This window comes from Terrapene carolina, unplaced genomic scaffold (assembly GCF_002925995.2).
Source record: "Terrapene carolina triunguis isolate 2854851 unplaced genomic scaffold, T_m_triunguis-2.0 Scaffold247, whole genome shotgun sequence".
In the NCBI taxonomy this organism is placed as follows: domain Eukaryota; kingdom Metazoa; phylum Chordata; order Testudines; family Emydidae; genus Terrapene; species Terrapene triunguis.
Genome location: NW_020664598.1, coordinates 16279914 through 16293094, shown reverse-complemented (window position 1 = coordinate 16293094; position 13181 = coordinate 16279914). Strand labels below are relative to the sequence as shown.

Below are 13181 nucleotides of genomic sequence, written 5' to 3'. Positions count from 1 at the left end.
TTTAAATCTCTGTGAAGCAAATGGTCTTGGTAACAGAGAAACAGGTAAGAAAAGCATACATTTACTCTGTGATATTAAATGGCTTTTTATTTAGGTGTTTAGAATACACAAAGTACAGTTTCTTTCAGTCACCAATAGTAAACAATTCCTTAAAAGAAAAGTAGAAATTGGACTTAATAACACAGAAGAAAATGGAGAGGACACACCAAAATGATGGTGCAATATTTACTGAATGTGACTCTAGTACTCTGTGAGAAGTTGAAATATTAATGTTATTGTTCTCCTGCAAATAACTAGATAGTATGTTTGAATTAATCTAATTACAAAGAAGGGCTCAATTCTCTTTTTTTTATGAAGGTTTACTTTGCTGGCAAACAGTATGAGGCTGTGATATTACATATCAAAATTTCCTGTTCATGTACCTTTCATTCATATGGAGGAAAAGGGTTTATTATACGGTTTTAAAATACATTTGTAAGCACAATGAAATTATATTTTTTCATATATATATGATTTTGATTCTGGATGTAATGATATAACCTTTCTTTACCACAGTGATATCAGATGAAAGAAAGAGGAAGGAAAGAAGAAATTCTTAAATATTTTCCAAAGGAAGAGACTCTTTACAATCAGACATGGAACGGGGTTTGTATTTCTTTTGTCTTACATTTTGAGGTGACTAATAGAAGAAACTGGTACCCAGTTAAAAATATTTACACGTTTGACAATTGGGCTCTTTCTGGTAGATCTGATGTGCAGATCCCAGCTGCTTATGGACATGCAGGAAATTTGTGGCAGCCCAGGTCTATTATTATTTATTTATTGCTTGTTTGTATTGTGGTAGCACCTAGGGGCTCCAATCATAGATCAGGATCACAACTTCTTCTTTCTGCCCACTTGTGGATGGTGGCTATAGAGAAAATAATAGTAGGGATGTACAGCATCATGGGAAGGGACCCACAGGTCACAGGCCTACATGGTTCTTAGAAGAAGACTGGTGCCTTACTATTTATAAAGCAATGTATACAATATGGGGTCTTACAATAGGTAAAATATGGTAAACAAAAGATAGTCCACCAGGCCTGAGAACTATGCAGTTAACGAACAAAGTGGTAGGTACCATTGATAAGTTTGATGAAAGATGTGGAATATTTGTAAGAATCAATTTCCAGTGTAATTTAAAGGAAAAAGTGGGTGGAATAGAAAATAATTTTCAACCACTTGCTCCAGTGTGAACAACATTAAATCACTAATAATTATTTTTCTAAAATTCTTTATTATATCTGGTGTGTGTACCTCAGTACTCAGAATTGCACTTACTTAAGGCCCAATCCAACATCTGTTGAAGTCATCTGAAAGACTTCAACAGTGTTGTGGCTGGGCCTCAACAGAGGCAAGGCTGCACATCTTGGACCTGATTCCAAGACCTACTCCATTACTACTGGTCTTATCCAGTGTAACTACATTCTGGTCTATAAAGTTAAATGGGTAAAACTGATGCAGTGGAGTGAGTATCAATCTTGTGCAGAACAGAGCATTCTATGTCTAGCAAATTGTCCCACATGATGGATTATTGATGTTTTGGTAAATATAAGAAATTCCATAGAAAAATTGTTACAAATAATATAAAGGTTGTAATGTGAAGTGCTCAGAATTCAGCAAATACCAAAGCTGAGGTTGTCACGACCGTAACTCTTTCCTTTTTCATACAAAGATGTATGATACAGTCTTAACATATGCAATGATATCCTGGGGCAGATCCTTGAAGGCAGTGGAGTTATGCCAATTAACATCAGTTGAGGATCTGGCCCGTTATTTTTTCTGTAAGACCCCGTCTCATCCAATGTGTAGGCTGGTTGGTGAGTAGTGAAGAAAGCTGGGGGCTTTGTTTTTGCTGTGTGTTTGTTTTTTGCATACATCTGTGTAAAACCAAAAAAACTCCAAAACAAAACAAAAAAGCTGGAAGGGTCAGCAAGTCCTGCTCCCTGTGCTGACGCAGGACCAAATAAACCTAGACCATCCGTGAAAGGAGTTTGTCCAACTTGTTCTTAAAAACCTCCAATGGTGGATTACACAACCTTCCTTAGAAATTGTCAGGCTACCCGGAGTGGCTCATCAACATGGGTGCCAACCTCAGGGCAGACTGTCAAGAAGCAGGGCTACAATCCTCAAATTGGTTGTATGTTCTATACTTAGATTTTACAAACCAAGTAACAAGTGTGAACTCCACAAGCACTATAATAACACTAACATGGTTAGATTAGATCAGTGGTTCTCAACCAAGGATACGTGTACCCCTGGGATACGCAGAGGTATTCCAGAGGGCACATCAACTCGTCTAGATATTTGCCTAGTTTTACAATAGGCTACATAAAAAGGGCTAGCGAAGTCAGCACAAAGTAAAATTTCATACAGACAATGATTTGTTTATACTGCTCTATATACTATACATTGAAATGTAAGTACAATATTTATATTCCAATTAATTTTATAATTATATGGTAAAAATAAGAAAGTAAGCAATTTTTCAGTAATAGTGAGCTGTGACACCTTTGTATTTTTATGTTTGATTTTGTAAGGCAAGTAGTTTTTAAGTGAGGTGAAACTTGGGGTACGCAAGACAAATCAAAATCCTGAAAGGGGTCCAGTAGTTTGGAAAAGTTGAGAGCCACTGGACTAGATGACCCTTGTGGTCCCTTATAACTCTATGATTCTATGATAACATGGAGTCACAGACAGTCCCCTTGGGCACTCTGGTCTATCTCTCCACCCAGGCAAGCCTGCCTTTGTGATAGATGGTCCCATACACCAGAAAGCACAACAAAATTCAGGTTACTCTCAGTTCCAAAGGACCAGTCACTTACCCCAGGTCAGTTACACCTAGATTTCTCACCAAAGGCAAGGCTTGTAGCTAATCCTGTAATAAACTAACTAAAGATTTATTAACTACAAAAAGAAATAAGAGAGTTATCTACAACAGCGGTTCTCAAACTTTAGCAACCTGAGGACCCCCATTTTGATTTAAAAATTTTTGGGGACCCCCAAGCCCTCACCCCGCTCAGCCCTTGCCCTGCCCCCTTCTCTGAGGCCCCGCCCCATGCTCACTCCATACCCCCTCCCTCCATCGCTGGCTCTCCCCCACTCTCATTCACTTTCATCAGGCTGAGGCAGGCTGGAGGTTGGGGTGCAGGAGGAGGTGAGGGCTCTGGGAGGGAGCTTGGGTGCAGTGGGTGTACAAGGTGCGGGCTCTGGGAGGGAGTTTGGGTATGGGAGGGTGTTAGCATGCCTTCGTGGATCACAACTGAGAATACCAAATTCAGGACAAACTGTTGAGAAATAGGGCAGATACATCCCAAAATTGGTGGTTATTCTCCCATAAGCTATACCAAACCAGCAACACAAGTAAACTTCTGTTTCACCACACTGGCTAACGAGAAGTCAGAAAAGCAGTTTCCTTAGGCATTCCAGTCCTGGATTCAATACCCAGACACTAGACTTAAAGATGAGTGGTTCTTTAAAACCAGTTTCATCAAACGAAGTGTTCTTCTGATCCCAAAGGACCAGTCACGCACCCAGGTCAATATATCACTCAGATATTACCCAATAATCATATTGTTGCCAATCCTTTAGTATCTAAAATCTAAAGGTTTATTTATAAAAAGAAAGAAAGGTGAGAGTTAAAATTGGTTAAAGGAATCAAATACATACAGCAATTGCAAAGTCCCTTGATTCAGGCTTGTAGCAGTGATGGAATAAACTGTGGGCTGTTAAGTCTCTGGTTGCTTCAAATCATTGGAAGGGCCTCAGTCTCTTGGTTAGAATGCTCCCATTAATATAAGTTCATAGTCCAGAGGTTTGAGCAGGAAAGAGGCAAAAATGAGAAGTTTCCAGCACCTTTTATAGCTTCTGCCATGTGGAGGGAAATCCATTGTTTCAAACAAAGCCCTCAGGACAGCTAGTGGAAAATTACAGGTAAAAGATGGAATTTGGAGTCACGTGTGCAAGTCACATGTCCATGCATGATTTCACTTAGTCATAGCAGGAAATTCTATTAAGAGTAAATAGACGTCTTCCATTGTGAGCTAAGTGTTCCTTTAATGGGCCACTTAACTTGAATAATCCCTTCAAGATGTGCAGGGTAAATACCTTGTGGGCGTTGCCACAGGAGCAAACATATTTGAAATCCAGGTAGAGAGCCAATACTCATAACTTTAAATACAAAAATGATACATGCATACAAATAGCATAATCATATTCAGCAAATCATAACCTTTTCATAGACACCTTGCTTGACAACCTTTGTACAATATTTGTTGCAATTATATAACAGTGGTAGCAACAATGATCTACATGGTCATATTTTAATCTGATAACATCATAGAGGGAATGTGGGAGGGAGGGAGTGAGGGGTGCAGGAGGGAGTGAGGGGTGCAGGCTCTGGGAGGGAGTTTGGGTGTGGGCTCTGGGCTCTGAGAGTGAGTTTGGTTGCAGGAGGGGGTGTGGGTTCTGGGAGGGAGTTTGGGTGTGGGAGGGAGTGCAGGGTGTGGGTTCTGGGAGGGAGTGCAGGGTGTGGGAGGGGGTGCAGAGTGTGGGGTCTGGGAGGGAGTTTGGGTATGGGAATGGGTGCAGGGTGCAGATTCCGGATAGGCAGCGCTTACCTCGAGCGGCCCCGAAAGCGACCTGCACATCCGTCTGGCAGCGGTTCCTAAGCGGGGGGCCAGGGGGTCTCCGCATGCTGACCCTGCCCGCAGGCTCTGCCCCCACAGTTTCCATTGGCCGTAGTTCCCGGCCAATGGGAGCTGTGGAGTCGGTGCTTGGGGTGGGGGCAGTGCACGGAGACCCCCTCCTCCTCCTCCACCCCAGGGACATGCTGGCTGCTTCCGGGAGCAGTGCAGGGCCAGGACAGGTAGGAAGCCTGCCTTAGCCCCGCTGCGCCACCGGACTTTTAGCATGCAGGAGGCACTGGGAGGGAGGAGGAGGAGTTGAGGGAGGAAGAGGAAGGAGTTGATCATCAGGGCCTGCGGACCGCCTGTACCCTCGGGGACCTCCCAGGGGTCCGTGGACCCCAGTTTGAGAAACGCTGGTCTACAAGGTTAAAGCAGGTAAATATACATACACAAATGAGTTACTGTCTTAGGTTTCAAAAGATAATAGTAGCTACTGTAATGCACAAGCTCAATATGTCCTTTAGGACTAACCCAAGCTAAGCAGCTGGGGGAATCCCTTGTTTATTAGAATTATTGCCCTCTCCAAATTGCAAGCAGCATAGTCATAACAATTTTTCCTTAACAGGGATTTTTATTCCCTTCCCCCAGCATTCAAGCTGTGATGGGAGGAGGGTTTGTGCATGTATCCACTTCATGGGTGTGGGGGAAGCAATCAACAAAGTCATTCATCCACTGGTGTTCCACAGTGGTTTGTCTGGTGTCGATAGGCCTTGTTTTGTTGGGGAGGAAATGATACCTCTTATGGTAAACTAGTATTTCACACTTGGTAATTCTTCTCTCCTGTCTGGGGCGGGGAAGGGGGGTTCAGTTTCATAGCAAACACTTTCGTAGTACAAAGCAAACATTTTGATATTACCTTATAACAAGGGATACACATACTACAAGTGAGATTAATGCACGCAGCAACTCACAAGCATTCCACTAAACACATTCTTATAAACTTAACATCTGTTGTAACAATGCTAACACACAGGTGAGCCAGAATGGTTTCCAGCTATGCATTTGTCAGTGTTCAGTGATGTCTAGGGGCCTTGGCAAGAGCTGGCACCTGGTCTGCCAGCATCACAGAAGCCTGTTCCAGAGCTTAACTGTCCTTATAGTTAGAAGGTGCCCAAGGGTTAAATCTTAACCCCATTTACTTCAGTGGTGCCAAGTTTTCACCCAAAGTGGTTTTTTTACATGATAGATGCTCAGTAAATTACCTGCATTACAACAGTTGACTGTTTTTAACAACATGGATTGAGGCTCTTTTTGAATATGTCTATTGAATATGTCCTTTTCTTTCTTTGAAACTATGTAGGTTACAAGATTGCCACACGTTTAGGAAATAAAAAAGACTTGTGCATGTTTCTAGCCCTTCATATGGAGAATTCTCCAATGTGTGTTAGCCCATCTGAAAAGGTATGTAATGAGATGTCACTGTGAAGAGATGTTTCTTTCCAATAAAAGGGGATGAACCCTTAAAATCACTGATAATATCAATTAATAGGTACCAACAGTAATCAATACTGTTTAGTTTTCAGTCAGTAAGCAGATGAATAGTTACATAAAGAGCTCAGTTCCCTGATTAGATAACAGCTGAGATGTGATCATTCACAGCCACTATATCATATCAATATACCATAATTCTTAACGTACCTGATGGTAGGTAGTATGACGGTGGGAGATTTCTGGAAAAAGGCTAGTGTATACAAGTCTTCTGTTTTAGTTTTCCTATCTGTTAATTGGGGATAGTAATGCTTACTTGCCTACTTCCCAGGGGGGCTTTGGAGATTAATTCATACTGTATAGAGATTTTAAAATGTAAAACATTTTATGTGTTAAATATTATTGTTGTTATTGATCACTTTCCATCCTTCCTGTGCATAATGGGCCAGATTAACTAGTATGCTACTGTTCTTTAAGATAATTGAATAACATGTGAAACCCCCTAGGGTAGATTATTCCAGTTACTGCCTCCACAGAGAAGACTAGAATTTTACCTTTAAGAGTGAATTTGTTTGAGCTTAATTTAAACGCTAACTTCATAAGAAAGCTTTGTCAGATAATATTATCTATTATTTGAATCCAAAGCCACCCAGAAGGATTAGGACATGGACATAGTTTCTCATCCAAAAAACTTGCAATCTAATCAGTAGCACTGATGTCTCTCTGCCTTACTGTATCCATCACAGCTAATGTAATGCTGACAAAAGATCCTGACAGAAATGATTTAGACCCCTCACAAAGTCATGCTTCCTTTTTCTTGCTCATAAATTTCACTTGAGGGTGTTTTAGAAAACTATGGGTTGATCTTGCTTGCTTGAAGTCACTTGGAGTTTCACCAGTGACTTCAAAGGGAGACTGATTGGGTCCATTCAGAAACATCATACGCATATAAAGATAGTGAATTAATAAGAATAATGAACAAGTAAATAAATATTCATAGGACTGATAAAGCAGAAAGACAAATTAAGAGCCAAAGGTTATTAGGACGAAGAATCAATGTACTTAAAATCAATGTAGCCAAATCTGTAATACATTGAAGCTGCTTTTTAAAACATAGGTGTTCGTAAAATAAAATGTGCAGACAAATAGTAAGTCACATTGTTTTCTTTCAGTTCAATAAAACTGGGATTGTTGTGTGTGAGTCAGACAAAATACACAAAGTGGTAGCAATGAGCTGCTCCAGAGAAAACTTACATGCTGTGCAACATGTCATGCTGAACGTTCCCTGTTCTTTGAGTAACTGCACTGTGTATTTGTCCAGGAAACCCTGCTCCACCTGTACTACATTTCTCATTCAAGGTAAATAATAAACTGACCAATCCATTGAAGTCAGTGGGAGCTTTTTATGAGTAAGGAGGTCAGAAATAAGCCAATACTGAATATCCGGTTTGAAAAAATCATGTTATCATATGGAGCTCAGTCCTGCAAATCCTGACTCTCACTAGTAGTCCTTTATTCATGTAAGTAGTCCCTTTGAAATCAGTGAAACTACTTGCCTGGGAAGGATTTGCGGGCTAGGGTCATAAACTGTAGTTCTCATGTCATGTAATGTAATGTGAGCTTGTGTCAGGATCCACTTACGAAGCAGGTCCAAAAATATATAACTCTCAGTTTTCGGCTCCCCTGTTCTCAAGGACCACATGCTGCAGCTCAAGTTGGTGGTGCAAAGCTTGCTTTTATGCCCTCTGACTGCTGGGCTGGCTGGGCACCAGGCCAGCCCCTAGCAAAAGTTAGAGCAGCTGGGTGTAGGGCTAACCTAGCCCTGGCTCCTTTTCTGAACCATGCTCTCTTTACTGGCCTCAGGCATGAGGGGTGTGATAGTAGCTGTTACAGTGATTCTACAGCATCCAGGGAGCCCTCTGTACTGGGGTGGGGATATTTTCTGTGGACAATTACATTTTTGACACTAGAATGCACCAACGGTGTTGCACACACTGGCTGCACTGCAACAGAGAATTAGGCCAACCATTGTTATCAAGAAATGTAGGCATTAATGATCCTGTCTGGTTGAATTGTATTGTAAATCAGTCTAAATTTTCATCTTTAGGATCAGTTTCTTCAGTCTATTACTGGCCAATGTCTCCAGAACTAAAAGGGGAAGATTCAGCAGTTGAGGAAGATCTCAAGCAAGTTGACCAAATGTTTCTCAGAAGTAATATAAGTAGCAGTGTTTTTCTACCAATCACAGACTCTGACACTGTATTTAAGATTTCATCTAGAATCAAAATATACAAGTGCACAGAATGCAGTTCCCATTATGCTGAGGCTGTCCCTAAAGACATGGAAAAAAATAGTTCATTGCTTAATATGCAAGGCCATATAAGGATATGTGCAGAGCAGATGAAGAATTCATTGTGTTGCCTTGATTGTTTACTGCATTGTCCCCATGGAAAATTTGAAAAAAAAGAAAAGATTGATGTGGAAAAAATGCATACACATGCATTGCAGCTTTGTTATCTTTTAGCAGCAAGATCTGGTAAGTATACTGAAAATAGAAAAAATAGCAAACAAATATGAAAACCAGGTATATTTTCCTAATAAATTTAGCTAGAGCTAAGCCAAATATTTCATAACTCATGTTGATAACAAAGGAATTGGTATGCTTTCCTCACTCAGGATCTAAATAAATATTTTTTTCATTTAAATAAGTAGATATGTTTATTGAAATCATATCCAGTACTACATTTGAGTCAAAATAGATTTAAACTCAAATCAGTGCAAGTGAAATTGCAACAAGTTATTTTGAATCACACTATCATATTTCAAACCCAAAAAGCTTTGTTTAAAAACAATGAAGTTTACTAAGTGACAACCATGTCCTTATCTAATATCATTTATAAAACCTAAGCAATTAAAAGCAAGGAAATGATAAGTAAATCTTACAATGTCCACCTAATAAACATAAACAAAAGTTTTGTATCAAGAACAAAGAAGTGCATATTTCATCACATAATTCTGACTCCCTGGATTGGTGTATGTGTGAATGTTTATATTTAGATATATTTTATTTTCATGATTTTGGCCTCTGAATATTTTCTTGTGATAATGTCAAATGAAAACGATCAGTTAATATATTTATCAACTGACACATTTTTTAGTAAAGTACTTATAATTGCTCGTTCTTCTTTTGCATTTGTAGTTTACCAGGAAAAGTGTATAAAATTGTCTGTTTATGGTAAAACTATGTATGTAAGTGGCCTTGCATTTGGAGTTCATCACCATACCCAATTAATGTGTACATAAAACGTTTTATGTTCCATTTTCAGGGTTTTGTATTGTGTTTATATTTTGAGATTACTAATCAAGGAAAAACTTTACATTGGATTGTTGTGTTGTGATGAAATATGCTTTTCTTTGTATCTGATTATAATAATGCCTTTCCATAATAACAGTGTATATGTTGCTATCTAGATAACGTATTAATATAGTGTATCTCTGTAGGGGTACTTGTGTAGTTTAGACAGATCAATCTACTTATACATTCTGTTTCAATATTCTAAAGCATGATACCTTAAACCACAATATAATATTTAAAGTCTAACCACTAAAGTGATATAAAATGCTCTTTTTCTTATAAAAGATGATCCAGATCGAGGTGTGGGTTGCATATTATACAGTCAGAATGGATATTTTGTAAGTATGGCAAATGCTTCATGCAATTCCTTTAATGTTCACTCTCTCCAGTGCATTAGCTAATAAGTAGACTAGTACTGGTACTTCCAGCTTTTGCCACTGTTACCTGCCTGGTCATTGCTCCATTAATGTATCTACCTTACAACTAGATAATGCCTTCAGTATTTAGCCCTTAGTAAAATGTATAAGGTATAATACCCCATAGGAGCACAGGGCTTTTTGGCTGCACTCTCAACCACTTCTGTAACACAACGATAATGCATACCCTATCATTGGGCCTTGGAGACGAGATTTTAATCTAATCTTAGTTACACTAGACTTCATTTTACATCAAGGTAACTGAATCAGAATCTGGCCTTGTACCTTTCTCACCTCTTTGAAAACTTAAAAATACTTATTAAAACACCTAAAGTTTTTAGAACATCACTTACAGTTCATTTAAAGAAACACACCTTCTTTTTGTGTAATTGCAGCTAACAATTCCTGGCACCTCCCTCCTCTGATATTCTGGATTTCACTTCCAGCCTCCTTTCCCTCAGAAGGCTAGCTCCTAATCACTTAACTATAAGCACAGTAACAATAATGATAAAATTTTACATTGAAATCCAGACAAGTGATTCACCATGGCCCAGCAAAGAAGCTGGCCATAACTATATTATTAAGGTAAGGAGGGAAAGATATTATGATGGTGGAGGAATTTTGAGGTCACTGGATACAGGAAAAAAGTATGCGTAGTAGCTAGTGGTTTTGAATGGGATAGTGAGGGTGAGAAGGTTATCTGCTGGTGCAGTTGAGATATTTTAGTCTGGTAAATTGGAAAAATTGCCTCAAAACTTTGGGAAGCAGTACATTAAAATATACAAAATAGTGTATATTACATTCATGATAGGGCTCTCAGACTGATGTATATATGTAAGAAATAATTGGTCTTGATAGTAGGCAGTGACTGAGTATGTGAGTAGAAAAATCCCTGAAAAGTAAAAGTAATGTAACTATTGTATATTACAAACTTTTCTCAAACATGGACATTGTGTGTGTGTCTAAAAAAGGGAAATGTCATGTATTGTATTTATCTTTATTTAAACTACAGTGATATGTGTCTTATTTTTCTTAGTCATTCTTGTTATCTTACAGCTCTGTTAGGTTCTACTAATTTTTTTTCTTAGTTTGGGGCAGGTTATAATGGATACCCTATTGGTGCAATATTTGCAAACCTGCCTTGTGCAGGTAGAAACATCAAAAAAGAGTCAGGAACAGCAAAAGGACCAGTCCTTATCCATGCTGAAGCAAATGCTCTACTTTTCAGGTTATTATTATTATTATTATTTTATTTATTTGTTTAGAAGTAATTCTGTGGTTTTACATAAATTCCTTATCAATGCAGTTGTAATATCCATGTGATTAATTGTGGAGCCATGATATAAATTGCATTCAGCATGCACCTTTGACCACCTCACCTGGTGTCTGCCCAGTAATTTATCTCCCGCTAGGACTACTAATATTCTACACCTCTGAGCACAGTAATATGCTATCAAAATTTTAACAAAGGCTTTTTCACAAAATTTTCACCATAAAACCTCACTGTTCCACTCTTCAGGAATAGTTACCCAACATGCCTACCTCCTCCCCACAACATGAAGCTCCAAGCACCTTTTGAAAGATTTACCTAACAGCATCAGCTGATCCTTAGGACAGCAACAATAGTGGGAGGTGGGTTGCCTTGAGGATGCTGGTGGCAATGGTAGTGGCTGGTGAGTTATTTACATCTGTATGTGTGGGGAGCTGATGAGTGCAGCACTGCTACTATCTACTTTGTTGATAGCAGAGATTGGCCATTTTGGGATGAAAATGCTCTGCTTCCATTGCCTAGCAACAAGCAAATGGCACTGTTCCTTGTGCAGGTACTTAACTTTGGTACTGGAGAAGAAGGAGAGAAGATGCTTTGGCTGGCATTGCCACTGCCTTAGCAATAGGCAAGCAGCTGTGTTTGGAGCAGATTAAGACTAGCTGAGGTTCAGATACACTAGAATTACAGAACTTTCCTGCCCTTCAAAACAGACACTTCTTTGAGTAGTTTCCCTATAGGTGTTCCACTTCAGGTGTGCATGTGCCACTCCTGCCCTTGATAGGAGATTTTCCATTAGCAGTGTCCGTTCAGCCCATGTGTACGCTCTATACAACCTCATGCCATGCTTCAAAGGTATATCGCAGGTGAACCACCCTCAGTTCCTTCTCTACCACCTTGGCCTGAGAAGGAGCTCTAGCGTGTCTGCCTCATGTGTGTCTCAGTGTGTTTTGTAGTTGTTATTTAGTTACTTTAGTGTTTCAAACGCTTCCTCTCTCATCAGGAGGCTATCAAGATCAGCGACAGCCACTGTACGGGTATCTGTTGCTTAGGAGATTCTAACACCATAGACATAGAATCGTAGGACTGGAAGGGACCTCAAGAGGTCATCTAGTCCCGTCCCCTGCACTCATTGCAGGGCTAAGTATTATCTAGACCATCCCTGACACCCATTTGTCTAACCTGCTTTTAAAAATCTCCCATGATGGAGATTCCACAACCTTCCTAGGCAATTTATTCCAGTCCTTAACCACCCTGATAGTTAGGAAGTTTTTCCTCATGTCCAACCTAAACTGCTCTTGCTGCAATTTAAGCCCATTTCTTCTTGTCCTATCCTCAGAGGTTAAGGAGAACAATTTTTCTCCCTCCTCCTTGTAACAGCCTTTTTAATGTACTTGTAAACTGTTATCCTGTCCCCTCTCAGTCTTCTTTTCTCCAGACTAAACAAACCCAATTTTTTCAATCTTCCTTTGTAGGTCATGTTTTCTAGACTTTTAATCATTTTTGTTGCTCTTCTCTGGACTTTCCCCAATTTGTCCACATCTTTTCTGAAATTTGGCGCCCAGAACTGACATCTCCCAAAAGTGTAACTTTTGCCTGGTTCTAAAATCTAGAGCTCGGAAGAATCAGGAGATCAAACTGAAGCTGCTGCTGATGGAGCACTCCCTGTGACCTGCTTCCAAGTCAGGTCAGGAGACTCCCTCCCCATACATTTATCTCCAGACAGATCCAGTGCTCCTTCGACTTCGGCTAAGGTCTTGTCTAAGAAGGGGAGGAGCTCAGAGGACTCAAGGAAGGGTCTGAACAAGAGGCACTCAGTCTCTCACCACAAGGAGCAGCTCTCAAGAAGTCCCAATCTCCTGCTAGGTTTACAGTGTCGGAGGCTTCAGCCTCTCGACTCGGTCCCATGGAGGCTAAAGATTTCTTCCGGTATCAGATTGTGGAGCACTTTGGAGAAACGTGGCACTGGCAGGACCCCTCTACAATCT

The 13181-nt window shown here is 39.9% G+C and overlaps 1 protein-coding gene across 1 annotated transcript; it reads left to right on the top strand.

The window, feature by feature from the left end:
• Positions 1-12864, top strand: LOC112103730 (cytidine and dCMP deaminase domain-containing protein 1-like). The gene is made up of 8 exons (XM_029912802.1): positions 1-44; positions 556-645; positions 6028-6128; positions 7328-7514; positions 8263-8691; positions 9796-9848; positions 11015-11154; positions 12807-12864. The coding sequence occupies exons 2-8, from the start codon at positions 636-638 to the stop codon at positions 12862-12864; spliced, it is 978 nt and encodes a 325-aa protein (XP_029768662.1). The 5' UTR covers positions 1-44; positions 556-635.
• The last annotated feature ends 317 nt before the right edge of the window (positions 12865-13181 follow it).

Coding starts and splice junctions, on each gene's coding strand:
- LOC112103730 (XM_029912802.1), top strand. Junction 7,515..8,262: donor TACTACATTTCTCATTCAAG/GTAAATAATAAA, acceptor TTTCATCTTTAG/GATCAGTTTCTTCAGTCTAT. Junction 9,849..11,014: donor ACAGTCAGAATGGATATTTT/GTAAGTATGGCA, acceptor TTTTTTTCTTAG/TTTGGGGCAGGTTATAATGG.